Source organism: Centroberyx affinis, unplaced genomic scaffold, assembly GCF_046629955.1.
Source record: "Centroberyx affinis isolate AG114_WGS23_722 - 3 ecotype Tasmania unplaced genomic scaffold, CSIRO-AGI_Caff_v1 ptg001062l_1, whole genome shotgun sequence".
Classification (NCBI taxonomy): domain Eukaryota; kingdom Metazoa; phylum Chordata; class Actinopteri; order Beryciformes; family Berycidae; genus Centroberyx; species Centroberyx affinis.
In genome coordinates, this window is record NW_027279612.1 from 157,524 (window position 1) to 176,914 (window position 19,391).

Below are 19,391 nucleotides of genomic sequence, written 5' to 3' on the forward strand. Positions count from 1 at the left end.
GTTGACTCGCAAATCGGTTCGTCATTTCGGCGACAGTTCAATCCTACTTTTAGCTAGTTTAAAGTTTGGCTGGAGTCAGTGGGCCAAGCAGGTTCATTCAACATACGCTAGTCTATCTTTTCCTATGTTCCATTTTCAGTCAATGATCGCAGTTAAGCTACATGGCATGTTTCTTACCTTAGTAACAGACTCCTGTGTGGATTCACTGACAGACTGTGATTGACAGCCAAAGCATGCCGTGGCAAACGATCAGCGACGGGTTGGACTGAACCAACTCAAAGGGTGGTCCAAAAATGTGTGATTTTTTTATTACTTGTTTTTGTCACTTGCTGAAAATAGTAAAATGATCATTGATATAGGCTGCTTAAATATAATCACCTGATTGCGGGGACTGTATGATGATAAGTTTACTTTTAAAAAGACAAAAAGTGGGGTAGCAAAACCATAACTTTGCTCTTCCTAATTGAATAATGTGGATGCATTTGCTCCACTTGCTCCATTGCTCAGGCACCTATGACCAACAATCTGATCTTGTTTTGCAGTCATGGCGTCACCGTGGCTCTCGGTCCTGCTGTGCCTGACCACCTTGTTCTTCACCCTCTCCTGCATCACCGCCGGTGCTGAAGAGAGCGCTCCACTATCTGGCCTGGTTCCCCAACACAGGAGCAGAAGACAACAACCCTATCCTGAAAGCACAGTGGGGAAAGTAGAAAAATCCGCGGAAGTAGTAACTGCCTCACTAACTGTCATCAAAGAGGTTCTAGAGAAAGTTGACACAAGTCAGTTGACAGGCATACTGAAAGGTCTGGCTAGCTTTGCCAGTCTGGCGCCCGGCATAGGTGGCCTGGTTGCTTCCATCGTCAATATCTTTGTCCTTTTTTCCACAGACAGTCCCTTGGATAATGTGAAGTCGCAGTTTGATGAGGTCAATCACAAGCTGGACTCCATCTCCCAGCAAATCGCTGACCTTAAAACTGATGTAGAGTGGCACAACTATGCCAGTATCTATTCTCAAGATGAAAACAAGATCCTCAACTCCTGGAATGAGTTTAACAGGTTCCGTGAGAACTGCCAATCAGCTCTGAGCACTGAGGAAAAGCTTGAATTTGCCGCCAAATTTGTCAGCTTCTATGAGAATACAGCCGCTGAGGGCAGTGTGGCCAGTCTCTACTTTTATTTGACCGTCAGGGAGACATCTCTCAGCAGAAACTTGATTAGCTTAATGGTCAAGAAGTATAAATGTGACATTAATGATATGGGCAGGTACAGTCTTTATTTCAACAGCTTGCTGTGGAAAGGAATGGTGCTTAACCAGCTCTATTATAAACTGAGGGGTTACAAAGGTGATGCCAAGGCAGCAGAGAACGTTCAACAGTTTGACCAGGTACTGAAAGCCCAGAAAGATGCTGTGATGAGCTGTGCTGATAAATATGAGTACATAGAGCCTGCTGTAAGGGAGATCAGCAAATCACTTACCTTGGAAGTCACTACTGAATCAGCCACACAAATCAAAGACGGGCTGCAAAAGAGGTACAGCTCATATAACTGGATAGTGGTGATTTTCAAAACAGCAGACCAAGATAACCACCAGTTTGAGCGTTCCACCTTGGTTCGCTTTGACGAGGTCACTGTAGCTGTGATTCGCACAAACTACAGGCAGGACTCAGGACAGTTGGATTTTATAAAGAGAAACTCCCAAACATGCCTTGACAATCAGTACTGCTCAAGTTTGGTCTCTCAAATGACGTGTACTGCTGACGAAGGTAGTCAGTTAGATCCTGCGTACAGTTTAAAAACGTTTTTTGCAGCATTGCATGTTTTTAAAAACGACCAGTTTTCTGCGGCTCCAGCGCCGTTCATCAGTGATGCATGCAGTGGTGGCTCCTTCTCCTTTTATGCAAAACTTCCAAAGATCGATCATCCATTTTGGAACCCGTGCCGTCAGCCCGACTGTCAGAACCGCGGCACCTGCAAGTGGCTGCCGGGAACCGTGGAGAGAATTTGTGAATGTCCAACGGGTTTCTCTGGAGAAAGGTGTGAGACGAAGACCACCGTCTCCGGGGCGGATATCGAGGTGATCTTACCTCAGCCCGTCCCCAGCATCACCACCATCAACAACAAGCTCACCCAGCTGGAGGCCATGATCGAAGAGATTAAGTCCATATGTCAAAGAAATTAAAAAATGAATGTGTGTTCACTGAAAATGTGAGTGAGTCACTTTGCTCTGATGATGGCCTAAGGCCGAAAGCTCAGCAATAAAAGTGCTTTGTATTACAAGACAGTGTGAACAGTGTCCAAATGAACATGCACGATACAAAGCAATACACACAATACACACATGCCTTCAAACCTACATCTGAACATGTGCAGAAAGAAAAAGAAGTAAATAATATGTAAATGAATAACAGCAATAATAACAACAATGAATCAGACATAATATCATCAAATACTGGGGGGATTAAATGCAAAGAAACACGACAAAGTAGACAAAAAAAAAATAGACAGGTTATACAAAGTGGGGGATGATCAGGTGGCAGAGAGGTTCAGGTGGTAATTAATGGGCTCCAGGTTTTACTGAAAATAGATAAATAGATACAGGTATCGTGGTTTGTTCTATGGTGATGTATTCACTGATAAGATGATACCATTGCTTTATAAAAGTGTGATTTTTTTTTGTTTCTCCAGTTTGTTAGTATGCATTTTTTGGACAGAAGAAGAAGGATCCAGGGTGATTTGAGAGGTTTCTGGCTTTCAAAAGTCGCTTTCTGGCCTGCTTTTTGTAACAGGGTGGGTGGGGATATTATATATATATTAGATATTTATATTCTTTATATCACCTCCAGTAGCATGTGTGGTTCACAAATGACTCTTTATCTTTATATTTTTAACAGCCGCTCAATACTATCCCTACACAGCACTAGTCCAACATGACCACTAGATGTCAGCATCATACAACTGATCAATGTTTCTTTAAACTACTCTTAAACTATAGAAACTAAAGGCTTTTTATGAAGGGTCTCCACATAATGAGAGGCTCAACTCACTTAATTTTGGTCCCGGGATGATTTGATTATGAAAACAATTCAAAAAGTCTCACATTTGCTATTGTTTGATGAGGTCAGGCTACTATTATGTTTCAATTATGGTAGCAACTCCCAGGTGTTTCATTTTGTTGGATGGAAAACAACAGAAATGTGTTTCAGTGAAGAAGATGATGAGATGTTGACTCGTGAGATATGGCGTTATGTACAATACAAAATGTCACTATAGGAGTATTATAGTGATACCATAAGAAATAAAATAAAAAAAAACATACAACAAAGTACGAGATCACTCTAAACTCACTATTGAGTAGCACAGACACACTATATGTTCCAATAGGAATATTATAGGAATATTACAGTGATACCATAGGATATTAAAAATAGAGTAACATAAAGTACGATACGGTCACTGTAAACTCACCGGTTCAATAGTGAGTTCATAGTGACCTTATTTGACTTGTCCTATAGTATGGATATAATAAACTTTATTAATATTCCTACAGGGACTTGTAGAGTGTTTGTGCTGCTCAGTAGTGAGTTTATAGGGATGTTAACCTACTGTTTTTAATCTCCTAATATTATTATAGCCTAAATAAAAAAAAATAAAAAAATTAGAGCTAAAATAAAAAAGCTTTGGCAATACTGTAACGCGTTACAGTATTGCCAATACTCTTAGTCATCTCTTAATCATAGTAATTTTATATATGTATATAGCCTATATATTTTTAGAATTGTGTCATTTTTATCACTTGGCTTATTTTAATTAGGCTACTGAAATAATTTTATTCTAAAATTGTAAAAGATCATTATTTTAAAAATATACAATATTTCATTTTTCATTTTCATTTTGCAAGTTGCAAGCATCCATGTTGCAGGATGGTGTTGAGCAAGGCGCAACACCAAGTAACACCCCCCCCCCCCCCCCCCCCCCCCCCCCCCCCCCCCCGCCAAAAAAAGAAAAAAAAAAGAAAGAAGAAAGAAAGAAAAAACCCAACAACAACAGACACACTTCCCAGATACAGATGCACAGCTCTCACCATGGGCTCCCCGACGGCTGCTGTCAGCTCTCTCCGGCTCTCAGCGCTCTGGACCCGGACACTGCCAGCTGCCCGGCTCGGTCCTGAGCTCCGGCTCCGACCCGCTTCAACCAGACAGCTGAACGTACAGGCGACGACGACGACTGAAGCGGGGAAGCACAAAACTATTGACGACCTGCCGGGACCCAGTCTGGCCACCACGCTGTACTGGTTATTTGTTAAGGGCTATGCCGACAAGAGCCATGCACTGCAGGTAGGACTGTCAATCACTCTCCGGTCAGATTTAAGTACACAGAGCTGGCTTAGTTAGGCTACTCACAAAAGCACAGAAGTATAATGCGTTTCTCTTTACTCGTCACTTATTTTGGAATTAGTAAAGAGAGGGAAATGTAATGCCATTACTGGGGGTGAAGTATTCATTCGTTAACGTTACTCAACTCCTGTGAAATATACACTATAGCCAGGGTTCATACACTTTTTCACTAATGATTTTCAATGACTTTTCCGTGACTTCTCCACAACCTTTAACTTAATTTCCATGACCAAAAGAAATTACTGCTCTGTGGTACCACTGGAAATTTTGTACTGTAACACTGTACAAGTAAAAATTAGGTCTGCATTTCAAACATATGGTGCCTCTCGAGAACAAATAAACACCAGACACACCTAGATTTTGTCATATTTTAAATCCAATACCACTTTAACATTTTTGTCAATGTCTCAAAAGATAAATAAAAAATGCCATCACATGTTATATCAGGGAGAGAGCATGAGAAAAAGATAATGAAAGAGAGAGACAGACAAAGAGAATGAATGAGAAAGACAGAGAGAGAGAGAGAGAGAGAGAGAGAGAGAGAGAGAGAGAGAGAGAGAGAGAGAGAGAGAAATAGTGCACACAGCACACTTTCTCTCACCGCAGACAAATCTTGCTGCAATCTGGCTGTTTCATTCATAAACTCACTGATAGGAATCGCGCTGCCTGCAACAGCGGCTGCGGTCTGGTGCTTTTTTCCCCCTCACGTGGCTAGTAAGCACGGCCCCTCCCATATTGGAAATATCGAAGGTTTTACAGCACAGGTTGTGTGTAGCACGTCTTGGGTCAGTGTCTTGGTACTTTTCCTTAAAAAGCCTTCGGTTGTCGAAGCTGCACTTGCCTGGCACATTGTCGGCAAAGTAAGTTCACTAACTGCTATACGTTAGCAGAAAGTAACTGTAGTGGGCGAGCATGTAAACAGAATGAGCCAGGCTGAACTAACTTCTCGCACCACCGAAATGCCGCGATGGTTAGGTGCCAATTTACGCGACTATTTTCATGCTTGGATTAATCAGTAAATATATTTGATGCAACGTTAGCTATATTTCCATGACTTTTCCAAAAATATTATTTTCCATAACTTTTCCAGGGCCTGGATAATTTCAATGACCTTTCCAGGTTTTTCATGACCGTACGAACCCTGTATAGCTACCGTAGCCGTTACCACCCAGCGCATAAACCAGCCGTTTCCATATTTTCAACTCGTCAAACCGTTATCGTGGTTTGAAAAATGTCAATGTTGGGTGGTAATGCATTACTAGGTAATCTATTACTTTTTCCGTTAACGAGTAGTGCAATGATTACTTTAAATTTCAGTAATGCCATTACAGTAATTGATTAAAGTAAACGAACCTGAAGTTAGTTAACGATTCGTAGCTCCTTCGCGATCTGTGATAGATAAGAATGGCGTGACGTTTCAAACAGGCCACGCCCACATAGTGCTGTACAAGTGATATGCCCCTCTGTATTTCTATGGGCAAAACAAAAAATCGACATTGTGGTTGCTTTTTCTGTATTCTGATAATTTATGTGAAATGTATATGGTGTTAACCATTTGTCGTTATCTTTTCACAGTTATCAAAGAACTGCCTACTGAGCAATTTTACGTTGATTAGACGTTTAAAACACGTCTAAATGGCCCATAGCTGTCTAGGCTAAATTAAGTTTAAATGGGGTTGAAAAGTGAAAGTTTATTAGATGTCTGTACATAGACAAAATTATCCTGGACTATATGAGAGCTACGCATAGACGCAATGTTGAAATTACTTCATGTGCTCAGATAATTATCTTGTAGGCTAGTCTACAGGACTTCTCTGGTGCATATTTTTGGTATTTACAGATGTTTATTCATTGTAATAATGTATTTACTGCTTGGTCTAAAATACGTCTATACATAGCCGTAATGATCCTGGGCTATATGAGAGCTAAAGCATAGACGCAACGTTGAAATCACGTCTTTTGCTCAGTGGGTGCATCATCATTAAAATGTGTTTTTTTTCTGGAAGTCACAAAATGCTAACAAGCTAGCAAACTTCTATCTATCTATCTATCTATCTGTCTATCTATCTATCTATCTATCTATCTGTCTATCTATCTATCTATTTATCTATTTCATTTTAACACACCCAACACCGAACCGTGTCACAGGTTGAACAGAAGCGTCTGTACGGACCCATCTGGCGCTCCAGGTTCGGCCCGTTAGACATCGTAAACGTGGCGTCTCCGGAGCTCATAGCCCAGGTGATCCGGCAGGAGGGCCGCTACCCGGTCCGGGCCGAGCTGCCGCACTGGAAGGAGTACCGGGACCTGAGGGGACAGGCCTACGGTCTGCATGTGGAGTGAGTTGACAGAGAGAATAGAGAGACAGACAAAATCGAACAACATCAAACAAACATCGATATTTGATCGGCAACTTGAGTAAAAATCAATCAAGTTTTTTTTGGAAAATGTGCATCCCTAATTCTTGGGAGGGCACAGTAGGATCTAATCTAGAGGAACAGTAAAATTCATTAAACACAAATTATAGACCTGATTTCCATCTAACTGAGGAACACACCAGGGATAAGAAAAGGAGGCATTAACATGGCATGGATCCAGGTGAATTTTTCAAAATGTATTGGATTGGTGTATTGATTACTTCTTTCTATGTTTCTGTCCTCTGGAGCAGTGAGTCTTGGTTCAGCCCATTACCCCCCTCTATAAATTTATACCATATGAGGAAATGCTCTGGGGCCGGATTCACCAATGTGTTCTTAAATAATGACATAAGAGGAAATTTTAGGAAGTTATTAAGAAGTGCAATTCCTCAATATTTTCTTAGTAACAGTCTCATTTCTTACGAATTTCTTTAATTTTCCTACTGAAGAACTTCTCAAAATAGGGCCTGAATTAATTATGGTTAACAGACTTTAGGCTTACTGCCATTGAGGCTAGGGTTAGTGCTTCCATCTACAAAACAATTGGGTAAAAACCTATTTAGGGCAACTGAAACTGATGAAGTATATGAAAAGATTTAAACATTGGTTGCTGTTGATAACTGTAAAATTTGCTAGCTTATTTTCAACAGACATGAGACAGAGGCCTACTTGGCCCTACACCAAATAAAGCTTTACATTAAATGTCCATCTTAATGTTAGGTGTAGGGGAACGTATGACATTTCTCTCATTATCTCTCCTGTGAAGTGAGCTCCTCTGTCACAGTGTAGAGCATGTGGGATGCCAAATCGGGGAATTACTTCTTTCAGCAAATATTTGGCTACAGACAGTTGTAGTATCAGCTTTTCTGCAAGGCCAAGCTTCAGGCCATTTAGAGAAAGAGTCAATACATACAAGTATCCATTCATAACCTTCACATTTAGGCATATGAATAAAATCAGTCTGGCTCTTTTGTTCGTGTACAAATCAGAATTTGATAAGCCCAAAGCAGGGGCTTTCAGGAGAGCATGCAGCAACCTGGAATCCACTGTCTACAGTAGCCAGTCATGCCCAGGAAATGACTCATTTGTTTCTGAGTAGTTGGTTTTGGAAAGGCTTGTATTGCAATCTCCTACACAAAAATGACAGACTTAGCTGTGTGTCAGTTAGGATTATTTTATTTTTGAAATATTGATTGTTTACCATTTAGCTTTGGAGCTGCTACAAGTTTTAATTTTCTCACTTTTTGTGTGTTAGCATGGAGCACTGGAGCAAATGCATGGACACATGGATGATTTTGGTGTCTGTGTGTTTATCACTTAACGGCTAAGTTGACCAACAGGCCAATCTTCCAAAAATTTGGTGCATTCTTTTAAACCAATGACTGTGGTTCAAGCTCCCATGGCAAGCGTCCACCCTGCTGAAGTGTCCATGAGCAAGACGCTGGATAAGACAACACTCTAGATAAAATATCCCTAAAGGGTTCCATAAAGAACCCCCATATGTTATATGTTTGTGTATTTACCGTCTGGGTTCATGAACCCTCAAGGTACCAGGGATTCCTCAAGGTACCATCATGGGTTCCCCTAAGTTTGTGATGTGAAGAACACCCTAGAGTTTCTTCAACGCTCTTTTGCTCTTTCCTAACGCCGGTTCCCCTCCTGCCCCCAGAAAAGGAGTACAGTGGTACCGAATCCGCAGCGCTCTGAATCCCAAGATGCTGAAGCTACGGGAAGTGACGGCCTACGCGCCCATCATCCACCAGGTGGTTGGAGATCTGCTGCAACGCATCGAGCTTCTCCGCCATCGCAGCCCGGACCAGGCCACTGTGTCCGATCTGTCCTCCGAGCTCTACAAGTTTGGCTTTGAAGGTGGGAATTACTGCAAATACCGAGGGGGGCGATTTTTCCTGTGATCAGGGTAGCATCAGTATCTGATATTGTTACAGACTTGCTCTTATGTGATGTCTTTTATCCTATTCGTTTTTTAACAATATATTGTTTTTACCCTCTTATCCTATTTAATTTGCTTTTGTTTGTTAAAGCACTAGTGAAAAACAGGAGAAGGCAAAGATTTCTGCCTGGCGCCCTGGCTTACATTGATTTGAATAACAGCCAATTCTATTTACTGCATAGTTTAAGATACTATAAGCAATCTGATTGGTCAAACACACATTGTTATCGTGCTGATAATTATTTTATTGATTCATTATTGATTTGTTGAATGATTATCAATTGCTTTGCCAACTCTTATGGAAACCAGGAGTTAGAAATCTTAAACAATCTTGCTTTCTCCTGTTTTTTATTCTTCTGTATGAAATCTACTTTGAAGGAAACTTTAGCCCACTTCTCAAGCTTCTATAACATCTTCACTCTAGAACCTGTGTAAACCCCGTCCCTTGCAGGTATCTCCTCCATCTTGTTCGAGACCAGGCTCGGCTGCCTGCAGGAGGAAATCCCCAAAGACACGCTGCGCTTCATCGGTGCCGTCAACGAAATGCTGACGCTGTCCGAGACGCTGCAGGTCTTCCCCCGCTGGAGCCGCGGCATCCTCCCCTTCTGGAGGCGCTTCGTCCAGGCCTGGGACGACCTCTACGACGTAGGTAGGGAGCAAAATACAGAATAACGGGGAAAAAGATCCTCACGGTAACCCCAGCATTTCTCGAAAGGTGAAAGAACTGTGTCTTTATTTGGTTGCATCCAATTTGTGAGTGCTAAATAAAAACCCAGCTATTTTTGAGAGCGCTGGCTAATTTTCCAGGCCTTTTTTTTTTAAGTGTTTTTTTTTGTGTTTTTTGCAACTCTTCTGTGTTTGACATGATCACCTCCAGTCTTTGTGCTTTTATCTTCTCACTGGTTTACACAGTATTGAGCAAAATAACCAAATTAAGCTGAACAAAATGAGAAAATTAAGAACCATTAATTTTTGAATCATGAACTTCAGGGTAACAAATTGTTCCCAAAATGGACACATTTGATTTTGGCACGAAAGCCTTAAAAACAGACTCATACCTGTCACATCTTATCCTCTACCCTCTACTGAATAGGAAGGAGAGATTTATTGTGCGTTTGTATATGCATCCATATCTGTTCACAAGGGTGGATGCATGCTTATATGTTTGTGTGTGTGTGTGTGTGTGTGTGTGTGTGTGTGTGTGTGTGTGTGTGTGTGTGTATGGCAGCCCAGCGCCTAATTAACAAGAGAGTAGCTGAAATTGAAGCGCAGGTGTGCAGCGGCGAGCCGGCGGAGGGCATGTACCTGACCTACCTGCTGTCCTCTGACAAGCTGTCCCGGGCCGAAGTCTACATCAGTATCACCGAGCTGCTGCTGGGGGGAGTCGACACGGTGAGGACGGGGGGAGGGGGGATCCCTAGGAGGAAACTTTCTGTTTCCTCTTGATTTCATTGTGCTGAGTTCAGTGTTTTTATCTCCGCTCTGCTGCTTGTCAATGAGCTGACACCCACAGGAAGAAATGGAATCCCTCAAAAATAGACTTTACTGTCACATCCATGGCTTTTTTATTCAGGAAGTCTTTGCTAGCCGGGACAGCAGTTCATTTTGAGCGAGGTAGGTTGTAGGGATGTTGTCAAAATTCAAATAGGCTTTATTCGCAGGACAAAACACTGTGTGTTGCCAAAGGAATATGTGGTAACAATTGCACCAACAATATTACACACGGACACATTGAGAACATGAACCAGTCAGGTTTAAATATAATGACAGGATCATTCAACAGCAATTCATGAGTCTGTAACTGATCATATTAATTCTAATAGCTCCAAAAATGTTATATTTACATATGGCACAGCATACTCGACTGAGGTTATGGCAACCCAACGACATCATTCACATTTCATCCTCAACCAGTACTATTGATAGCTTTTGTTTTTCTGACAGAGTGGTAAAATTTGGAAATATTCCTTGAAATGTCAGGTAGAAACTCTCCCTTTATGTGGTTTTACTTTGGGCATGAATATAAAAGGTGTGTTTGTCTGTCTGAGGTTACAATGTCTTGTAACTTCTATCTATCTCAAGATTACAATTTCCCAACTCTGTAGTGCATTTAATTCTGGATCTTCATGTACATTGATCTTTGTTCTAGTGTAGACATGCAGTAGAGGTGTGATATAAGTTACCTCAGGGCATCAGACTGACGGGGATAACACTGAATTGTCAGGGTGTTGCTGGAAAAACAGCATAGGTGCTCAGTCACTTTTCCCATGATGAATAAAGGTAGAAGTTCATTGCTCAATATTTCAAATATGCAGATGATTACAATCTCTCAAATGTGACTATTTCGTAAACAAGGGTGGTGAAAGAGCCAACAGCTTAAGACATATTCATAAGTGATTTATTGATAACTTTGTAGCAGCAAGTTTCCAATGTTTCATTTAGATGATACATATTTTGGCATGAATATTTTTGTTCATTGCGAAATTAATTTATTATAAAATCTCTTTTACAAACATGAGCAAGTACAGAGACAGTCACAGCTGCATGTGTTTTTACATGCAGACACACACACACACACACACACACACACACACAGTCACACATACACATACAGATACACTGTCACAGAGCCAGTCAGGTTGCATTCCCAGGTCGAGGCTGGGCTTGTTTGGCTGCTTTCACCTACTGAGGTCTGGGCAAACACACCAACCTCAAGCTCGCTTCAGCACCGTCAGCCGTAACATGAGCCGACCGCACTTTTCACACCAGATGTTTGTACTGGAGGTGTTTGGTTACAGAATTAATACCCACAGTTTGAAAAAAACAAAGTGACACGTGAAAATAAATTCTGGTACTTTTAAGGGTTATTAGGTAGCTTAAGTCCTTTTACAGGCTGGATCCTCTTTACTTTGGAGATGTTGAATGATTAATCTCATGTAGTGACTGTTTTTTTTCCACAATGGATAAAGTGTTTTCATTTGTGGATTCTGAACTAGATCCTGTAATGATCGGGCAATTGGATGTAAGACTTTTTTTGTTTTCTTTTTATTACCTCTGCTAAAGAAGTGTTGGCCTCAATGTCCTGTTTGTGAGCAAGATATCGGGAAAAGTTACAAATGGATTTGGATGAAATCTGGTGGACAGTCGTTGGTGGTGATCCATGTTTGGAATTTCTACCATCAGATTTCCCTTTCTTAGGAACAGCTATTATGCTGCATTCATGTGCTGGTGGAAAAGTCCGACCTTTGGGACTTCCAAGTCGGCTGCTAAACAGCGTTGCATTCAGGTGCTTTTTTTGTCAGAAAATCAAAACCCAGAAGACAAACAATGAACAAACTTAAATTGATGCAGAGGCTGCAGCTTTGCAATTTGGAGAATTGTTCAGCGTTGGTGGAGGTTCGCGCTCTGCCGAGTGCCTCGTAGTTCATATCGATGTGTCTTTGCTTGTTTTTCCTGTTTCTTCCTTCCTTCCCCTCCCCTTCTCTCTTCCTTCCTTCCTTCCCTTCCTCACCCATGTCGTCCCCCCCGTCCCCCCATCCCAGACCTCCAACACCCTGTCGTGGACGTTGTACCACTTGGCGCGGGACAGCGGGGTGCAGGAGCGGCTGTACAGGGAGGTGAACTCGGTGTGTCCCGGCAGGCGGGAGCCGACCACCGACGACCTGAGCAGGATGCCCTACCTGAAGGCCGTCATCAAAGAGACCTTACGGTGAGCGGTGGGCTTTACATGGACCCACCAAACATTAAAGTTGTGATAATAATGCATTTTATCTGTGTAGTGCTTTTCAAGAGTCTCAAAAATATGTGGTTATTTCAGAGCAATTTGGGAAGTAATCACCGGGATATTTGCTCACACACCTCAGCTGTGGGTTTCTGATCAAAGAGTGTGTGTGTGTGTGTGTGTCTGCGTCAAAGTGCCTCCTCATGTGTGATTAGAGATGCCCTAATTACACCAGTAGCTGATAAGCAGCAGTCTTGTTGGCATTTTCCTCACACCGAGGGAGTGGGACACAGACAGGGTTACGTAAGGACAGGCCAAGCAGCCAGGAAGTGTGTGTGTGTGTGTGTGTGTGTGTGTGTCTGAAGCCAAGTTATGACATAGCAGGGCAATGCTGCAGTATGGTCAGACCCAACACACACTAATGCAAATCTAAAGCCGGTAAGAGTGCAAATTAGCCTAAAAAATCTCAAATTTACACATTATCGTTTCAACCCGTAAACGTGTTATTCTTGCATAGAATATAAACTGATCTGGAAGGTAGTGTTGGGGCTTTTTTGGTGCATCGGCTTAAACAAAGACACAGAAACAAACCTCAGCAAGCATTTGACAGATATCAGAAAAACATCTGAGGTCCTGATTTCGCAAAGTGATGCAGGAAGCAGGTCATGTGGTTTTTTTTTTTTTTTCCTGTGGCTTGCACAAACACTCAAAGTAAGATAACAAAATTTTCATTCCAACTTCCAGTGGCAGCGGAAACTTGGCAGATGTGTTTGGTATTTTGTTTAGTTTTGTTCTCTTGGAGCATACTGTACCACCTATCAGACATTATCAGGAAAACTAGCTTGTGAAACCAACCAAAAAGATACACATCAACTCTCCCACCATTTTGTCACTGTAAAATGTTTCACTCCGTATCTGATTTGGAGCCTGACTGTCTTTTTTCCTGGCAGCTTGTATCCTGTGGTTCCTGGAAACGGCCGCTTCACTGTAGAAAATGAAGTGGTTGTGGACAACTACTGGTTCCCAAAGAGGGTAGGTGTTACCAACACACAGGATCTGACACAACACTGTATCATGTGGCAACTGTCAGACAAATACAACCACAACAGAAAGGACATTACAGTTAAAGACAGACATTTAACAACAACAAAGTGCTCCACATCAACATCACCAACATTCAAGAATTAAGTACAACAAAATGCAAATGACACACACCTCATATCATTTGCATTTGAGTTGTCACGCATTCAAGGTTGGAAAGAATAAGAAAATGGACCCCATAACAAAAGTATTTTTCTTTTTGGGCTGATGTTTTACTTTAGAAATTAAGCAACAAGGTGCTACTTTGTGCTGCGGTGGCAGAATGATGAGGAGAAAATCCATGTCAGGCATGCAACTGATGTCTTAATTTATTGAAAACAGAAATGTGTGACACTAAAAGAGTGAAAATAGAAACCTACACCAATACTAGTTATGTACATGGGAAGACAAACAATCAATTATCAATAAATCATTATTACCATTAGTTGCTGATGTGACTTACATGTTCTCCATTCGCTAAACCTCACACAACGACAACACTTATAGAAAATTCAGACTTTCCCAGTCGTATTTGCCACTTCTTTGGGTCGAAACATCCCAATATATAACATATATACTTTATATATATTTTTTACTTTTTATATATTGTCACATTTCATTTATGTCTGTACATTGCTTATACCAGGTCACAATACAATCTCTTTTTTTTTTAAGGTAATAAGATAAACAAATCATAAGCTTAAAATGTAAATCAAACATCAATTACTAAATTTAGAGATGGAAAAACAGAACAAAACCAAAAACTGAGTTTCCAGATTAATGCCATGATTATTGCATTGTGGGTGATATAGTTGTTGATTCTGTGTGTTGAATTGAATGAATTAAATTAAATTGAAATTGAATGCAACACACGACGCTCCATGCAGCCGTTTCATCTCATCATTCTCTCTTCCCTTCTCTCTCTCTTCCACTCTTAGTTGTATTTGCTTTCTTGCATGATTGTCATTGTGTTTTGTGATTGATTGTTGATCAGTTACACTTTGAAAACTTGTGATGACTTAACTTGACTCTCTCTCTCTCTCTCTGTCTCTATTTTTTGTCTCTCTTTTCCCCTTTCTCCACTCTTTCTCCCCCATTTTCTCTCTCTCCCATTCTCTCTCTGTGTCTCTCTCTCCCAGACTCAGTTCCATCTGTGTCACTATGCCTCCTGTCACGATGAGGCAGAGTTTGCGGATGCGGAGCGCTTCGTCCCGGAGCGCTGGCTCCGTGCCGGAGCACCCGGGGGTGGGGGTGGGGGTGGGGGTGGGGGGGCGGCCGGCGGGTACCAGCATCACCCGTACAGCTTCATACCCTTCGGCATCGGGGTGCGAGCCTGCGTGGGCAAGAGGGTGGCAGAGCTGGAGATGTACTTCGCCCTGTCCAGGGTGAGTGAGAGAGAGAGGGAGAGGGAGAGGGAGAGAGGAAGAGAGAGAGTGAGAGAGAGAGGGAGAGAGGGAGAGAGAGGGAGGGAGAGGGAGAGAGAGGGAGAGGGAGAGAGAGGGAGAGAGGGAGGGAGGGAGAGAGATGGAGAGAGGGAGAGAGAGAGAGGGGGAGAGAGAGAGGGAGAGAGGAAGAGAGAGGAAGAGAGAGAGGGAGAGAGAGAGAGAGAGAGAGAGGGTCGGTCCATTCATGAACTGAATTCAGAACACATGGTAAATTGGAAGTGTGAATGTGAAAGTCTCCCAGAGAGAGTTTGTCTCAACTCCCTGAACATTATGAATCAAAACGTTATGAATCAAATAAAAGACAGTTCAACAAATCAACACATTCAATCATAATGTATGGATTACCATTACATGTTAAGCATCAAATACCACCTGAAAGGTTGCTTTAACATTTTATGATATTCAGTGTTGATAATATATAACACAATGTGGAATCTCAGAAACTAAAAAAAACATGGAATTTCACAGAATCAAATTAAACTTGAAATTCCAATTCAATTCCAATACTGTTTCCTGTAGGTTTTGTTTTTTTCAAATTCCAATTCCAATTCATCAGTTGAATTGGAATTCATGAGTTAATTAATGAATTGACCCTGACCCTAGTGGTGACATCACCTGGCACCAAAGATCAGCCAATAGCAGAGGGCCATTTCAGTAGCATGCTTGTTCCCTTTAGATGTCAGGCTGTACAGATGTGTGTGTGGTGTTCAGTGACTCTTTAATAAAATCGGTTAAATCCTCAGTGTAACCCCGGCAGTCGTTAAATCCCCTCTTCTCTCTCTCTCTCTCCCTCCTCCTGCCGCAGCTGATGCAGCACTACGAGGTCCAGCCTGAAGACGGGGCGCCGCTCGTCGAGCCCAAGACCCGAACCCTGCTCATCCCCGCCAAGCCCATCAGCCTGCGCTTCCTGCCCAGGGCCTGAGGAGGGCGCCGCTGAGCTGGTGAACATGACATGTTTTATAGGGACGGGACGATATATCAAAACTCAATATATCGCGATACAAAACAGTGACAATACGGCAGAAAAATGAATCGGGATATTAGGCCATCACAGTCTCACAAGCTCTCCATCCAAATTATATTATTGTCACTTTGTAATGACATTTTTAAATTGTTTATATCTGTGTTAAGATCTGTGTCTCAGAAATAAACAGAATGCTGCACAGTCAGACTTCGTTGTCACTGAACTTATATTTATTACATCGTACATCGTTTCTATTGAATCGTGAATCGCGTATCGAAACGTATTGTGAGATAAACATATCGTCCCATCCCTAATGTTTTCCATTTCAAATTTCCATACACTGGCAACTTTATTTCTCCGAAGCAACTAGCAACAAATCTGGTACTTTTGCTGTTAGTGTGTTGAATCCCGAAGCATTTGGTGACAAATCAGTACGGCTGATGCCACTTTGCTCAACTTTATGTATTTAACCATTTACCAGACAGGTGTTTTGATGTTTTAAGGTCATGCAATGCTGAAAATGTAACTCAAGTATATTTTGAGGATTATAAGCATGTTAAAAATAATGCTGTGTAGAGTTTACAGTGTTTGCTACAGAGTTTTCTGCTTGGGATTACAATTTGAAGGCCGTTCCAGGTCATTTTTCCATGCAGGAAGCCAGCATTTTCCCTGAGGGTTTTGCAAGATTTGATAGAGATTGGGCAATAAAACTGTAAAGAACGACTCTGCAGTCAATAACTGAGGATTATTCAAAACATCTAATATCACAGTATGTGAAACGACAGTGGGTTCAGCTCTGCATACCATGTGTTGTCACGTGTATCAGGACCAAACGATATTGTTAATAATAGTAATCTGTTTCACTTTCCATCCTTTTTTTTCAGACTTGTGTAAGAAGAAGAAAACGACATGAAGGCAGTTTGGTTACAACAAACAAATTAGTTTGATTAGTGGCTTCCGCTCTGTTGCTGTTTCCTCGACAGCTCTTACCACACACACACACACACACACCCATACCCACACACACACACACACACACACACATATACATGACTTTCCCTACAGCCAGGTGGAAGGACCTTGGCTCAATCAATCCTGCCTTTTATTGGGGTGTTTAACTATGAACTCAACTCTAGACTTTGCCTTCTGCATGATAAGAAACATAATCAATACATATACTGTATTTACAGTGATGGTAGGCTCTGATATTGTGCTGCTATAAGTGTGTGTGTGTGCGTGTGTGTGTGTGTGTGTGTGTGTGTGAAAGCTTGCTAAACTCCTGTGCATAAGATTTATTTGTAGATGACTGTGTTCATGTTTTATTGAAGTGTATATTGTGACTCTTCTGTATGCTGCTGCCATCTTACCACTTTTTTACCATCAAGGACCATAATGGAAATCATTTCTAACTTTAGACTTTAGACTGTTTATCTGTTTTAAAGAATCGTTAACTTAAGTAAATTAAACTCGGTTTTGGTCATTGATTTACACTGGATTGGTCACTGGTAACTGTTTCAATCTGTGAAAAAAACAAAACAAGTGTGTGTACATGCATGTGTCCTCTTGGTGTGTACCGCCCCCTATTGACGACAAAGGTGAAACACATCCCATAATGATTTCATACAGGTGAATTCAGGTGAATTAAGCTTCACAACAACAGTTCATTTGTTACATCTAGGGCAGGCCAATTCAGTCAAAATGGACAAACTGTAGTTTATGCATATAGGGAAACACTGAGCTGACAGCTTATATCTGATGACAAAATCTGTATAATATTCCTTTAATATTCCTATAGAGACTTATAGTGTCTCTGTAGTGCCTAATAGTCAGTTTATAAGACTTTATCTTACTTAATGCCATCTGTATCTCCTATGGTATCACTATAATATTCCTATAATAAATTCCTTAGAATCCTTATAAAATGCATTATAGGATTATTGTTTAGCTCTCATAGTATCTTAACACTGTTATCGCCTTAAATGTCGCACAAACAGAAATAGTTGAAACCCAGGCGGCCCTGCACGTTGTGAAGACGTGGTACAGCCCGATCACTGTCAAGCCTGACACAATCATACAACACTACTTCCGGTTTGAACTTTCAAAATAAAATCTTTTTTGGCGCATGTCTTGTAATGTTTTTTGTAGTGACACAAAAGCGTGAAAATAAAGACTCTTTAAGGGTTTGTTTTCATAGCCATATGGACTTATGTAAGATGCCACATATATATACATGTTTTTTTTGTTGTTTTAGCCTAAATGGTCCTAACACGTTACTTGACCACATGCTGCAAGAAACAGCTGGTCGAAGACGGGATCTGATATGATGGCTTCCTCCTTCGCCGTGTACAAATAAATAGATGTGGTAAAATAGACACGTAAAAGTTACATTTTTTTTTCTTCAAATCAACTTTGAACATTTCACAAATTAAAAGTGTAAGTCCACCATTCACCATACCAAATTTCAAAATAAGATACATGCTATATGGATTAAACGTGCACGTTATAATATACAAGATCACAGTGCTGTATCATACAATGCTATTTATTGGGTTTCATTAGGTTTATTTGATCCATAGATCACTCTTTTTTAAATGACCCTATATTCGTATTACTGTGTATCACTCTTACATAAAAGACACCATATAGCCTAAATTACATGGTTTGATGCTGCTTACTCTGATGTATACCATGAAATTCTGCCATAAAGATTTATGTGATTCCGTTGCCTTAGTTGTAAAGTCATAAACCAAAACCTACCAGGAGCACGTTCAATTGCCCCAAAACGTAGCAAACAGGAAGTTTAAAAGGAAACGGTAGCGCGTTGAAAGCATGAAGGTTTTATGAGCAAACATATCGTTCAGCCGGAAAACGTTTTGCAACGTAGAAAAACGGTGCGAACTTTGAACGTGCCCCAGGTTTGCAACTAAGAAGGATGTCTCCTCACAATTTATTTGCTTTTATTTTGAAGGCAAAATCACCCAACTTCCTGTCGTAATACGGCTAACTTTGTCTAACTTGACGCCGCTCATCCAGCGCTGCGTGATGGGCGTCCTGCCGCTGCCAGGCACTGCAAAAAATGACGAGCTCTGCATGTAATTTTACCTTTTACACAGACAGACATCAAGGTTACTTCGGGATATTTTTCTTCAAAATGTCTTCCTACATCTTCCGACTTTATTTATTATTACTCAGGATGATGTCACTTGTTTCAGAGATTTTGCTTGAAACAAGGGAAATTATCCCAAAACAAGTTTCATTTTTTTGTATTAGCAAAATTATCTGCCATGGCAAAAAGCTAATTTGACTAAAGATATGGTGAAATATTGTGCGTTCAGGCGCTGGTGGTAAAGTTCAACATCAGTGACCTCCAAATTGGCTGTTAAGTGTTGCATTCACGTGCGACTTAGGTTAAAGGTTGT

General features: G+C 41.1%; 1 protein-coding gene across 1 annotated transcript; it reads left to right on the forward strand.

Moving 5' to 3' along the window:
* The first annotated feature begins 4,052 nt into the window (after positions 1–4,052).
* On the forward strand, positions 4,053–18,176 carry cyp27a2 (cytochrome P450 family 27 subfamily A member 2). The gene is made up of 10 exons (XM_071523085.1): positions 4,053–4,334; positions 6,543–6,733; positions 8,481–8,680; positions 9,214–9,411; positions 9,991–10,154; positions 12,305–12,471; positions 13,434–13,515; positions 14,703–14,948; positions 15,814–15,949; positions 16,857–18,176. Exons 1-9 carry the CDS (start codon positions 4,083–4,085, stop codon positions 15,928–15,930), a joined length of 1,617 nt encoding a protein of 538 aa, XP_071379186.1. The 5' UTR covers positions 4,053–4,082; the 3' UTR covers positions 15,931–15,949; positions 16,857–18,176.
* The last annotated feature ends 1,215 nt before the right edge of the window (positions 18,177–19,391 follow it).

Bases quoted from the DNA above. Each gene is read 5' to 3' on its own strand.
- cyp27a2 (XM_071523085.1), top strand. From the start codon at position 4,083: ATGGGCTCCCCGACGGCTGCTGTCAGCTCTCTCCGGCTCTCAGCGCTC. The intron at 8,681-9,213 runs GTGGGAATTACT...CGTCCCTTGCAG, and splicing joins CTACAAGTTTGGCTTTGAAG to GTATCTCCTCCATCTTGTTC. The intron at 14,949-15,813 runs GTGAGTGAGAGA...CTCCTGCCGCAG, and splicing joins TGTACTTCGCCCTGTCCAGG to CTGATGCAGCACTACGAGGT.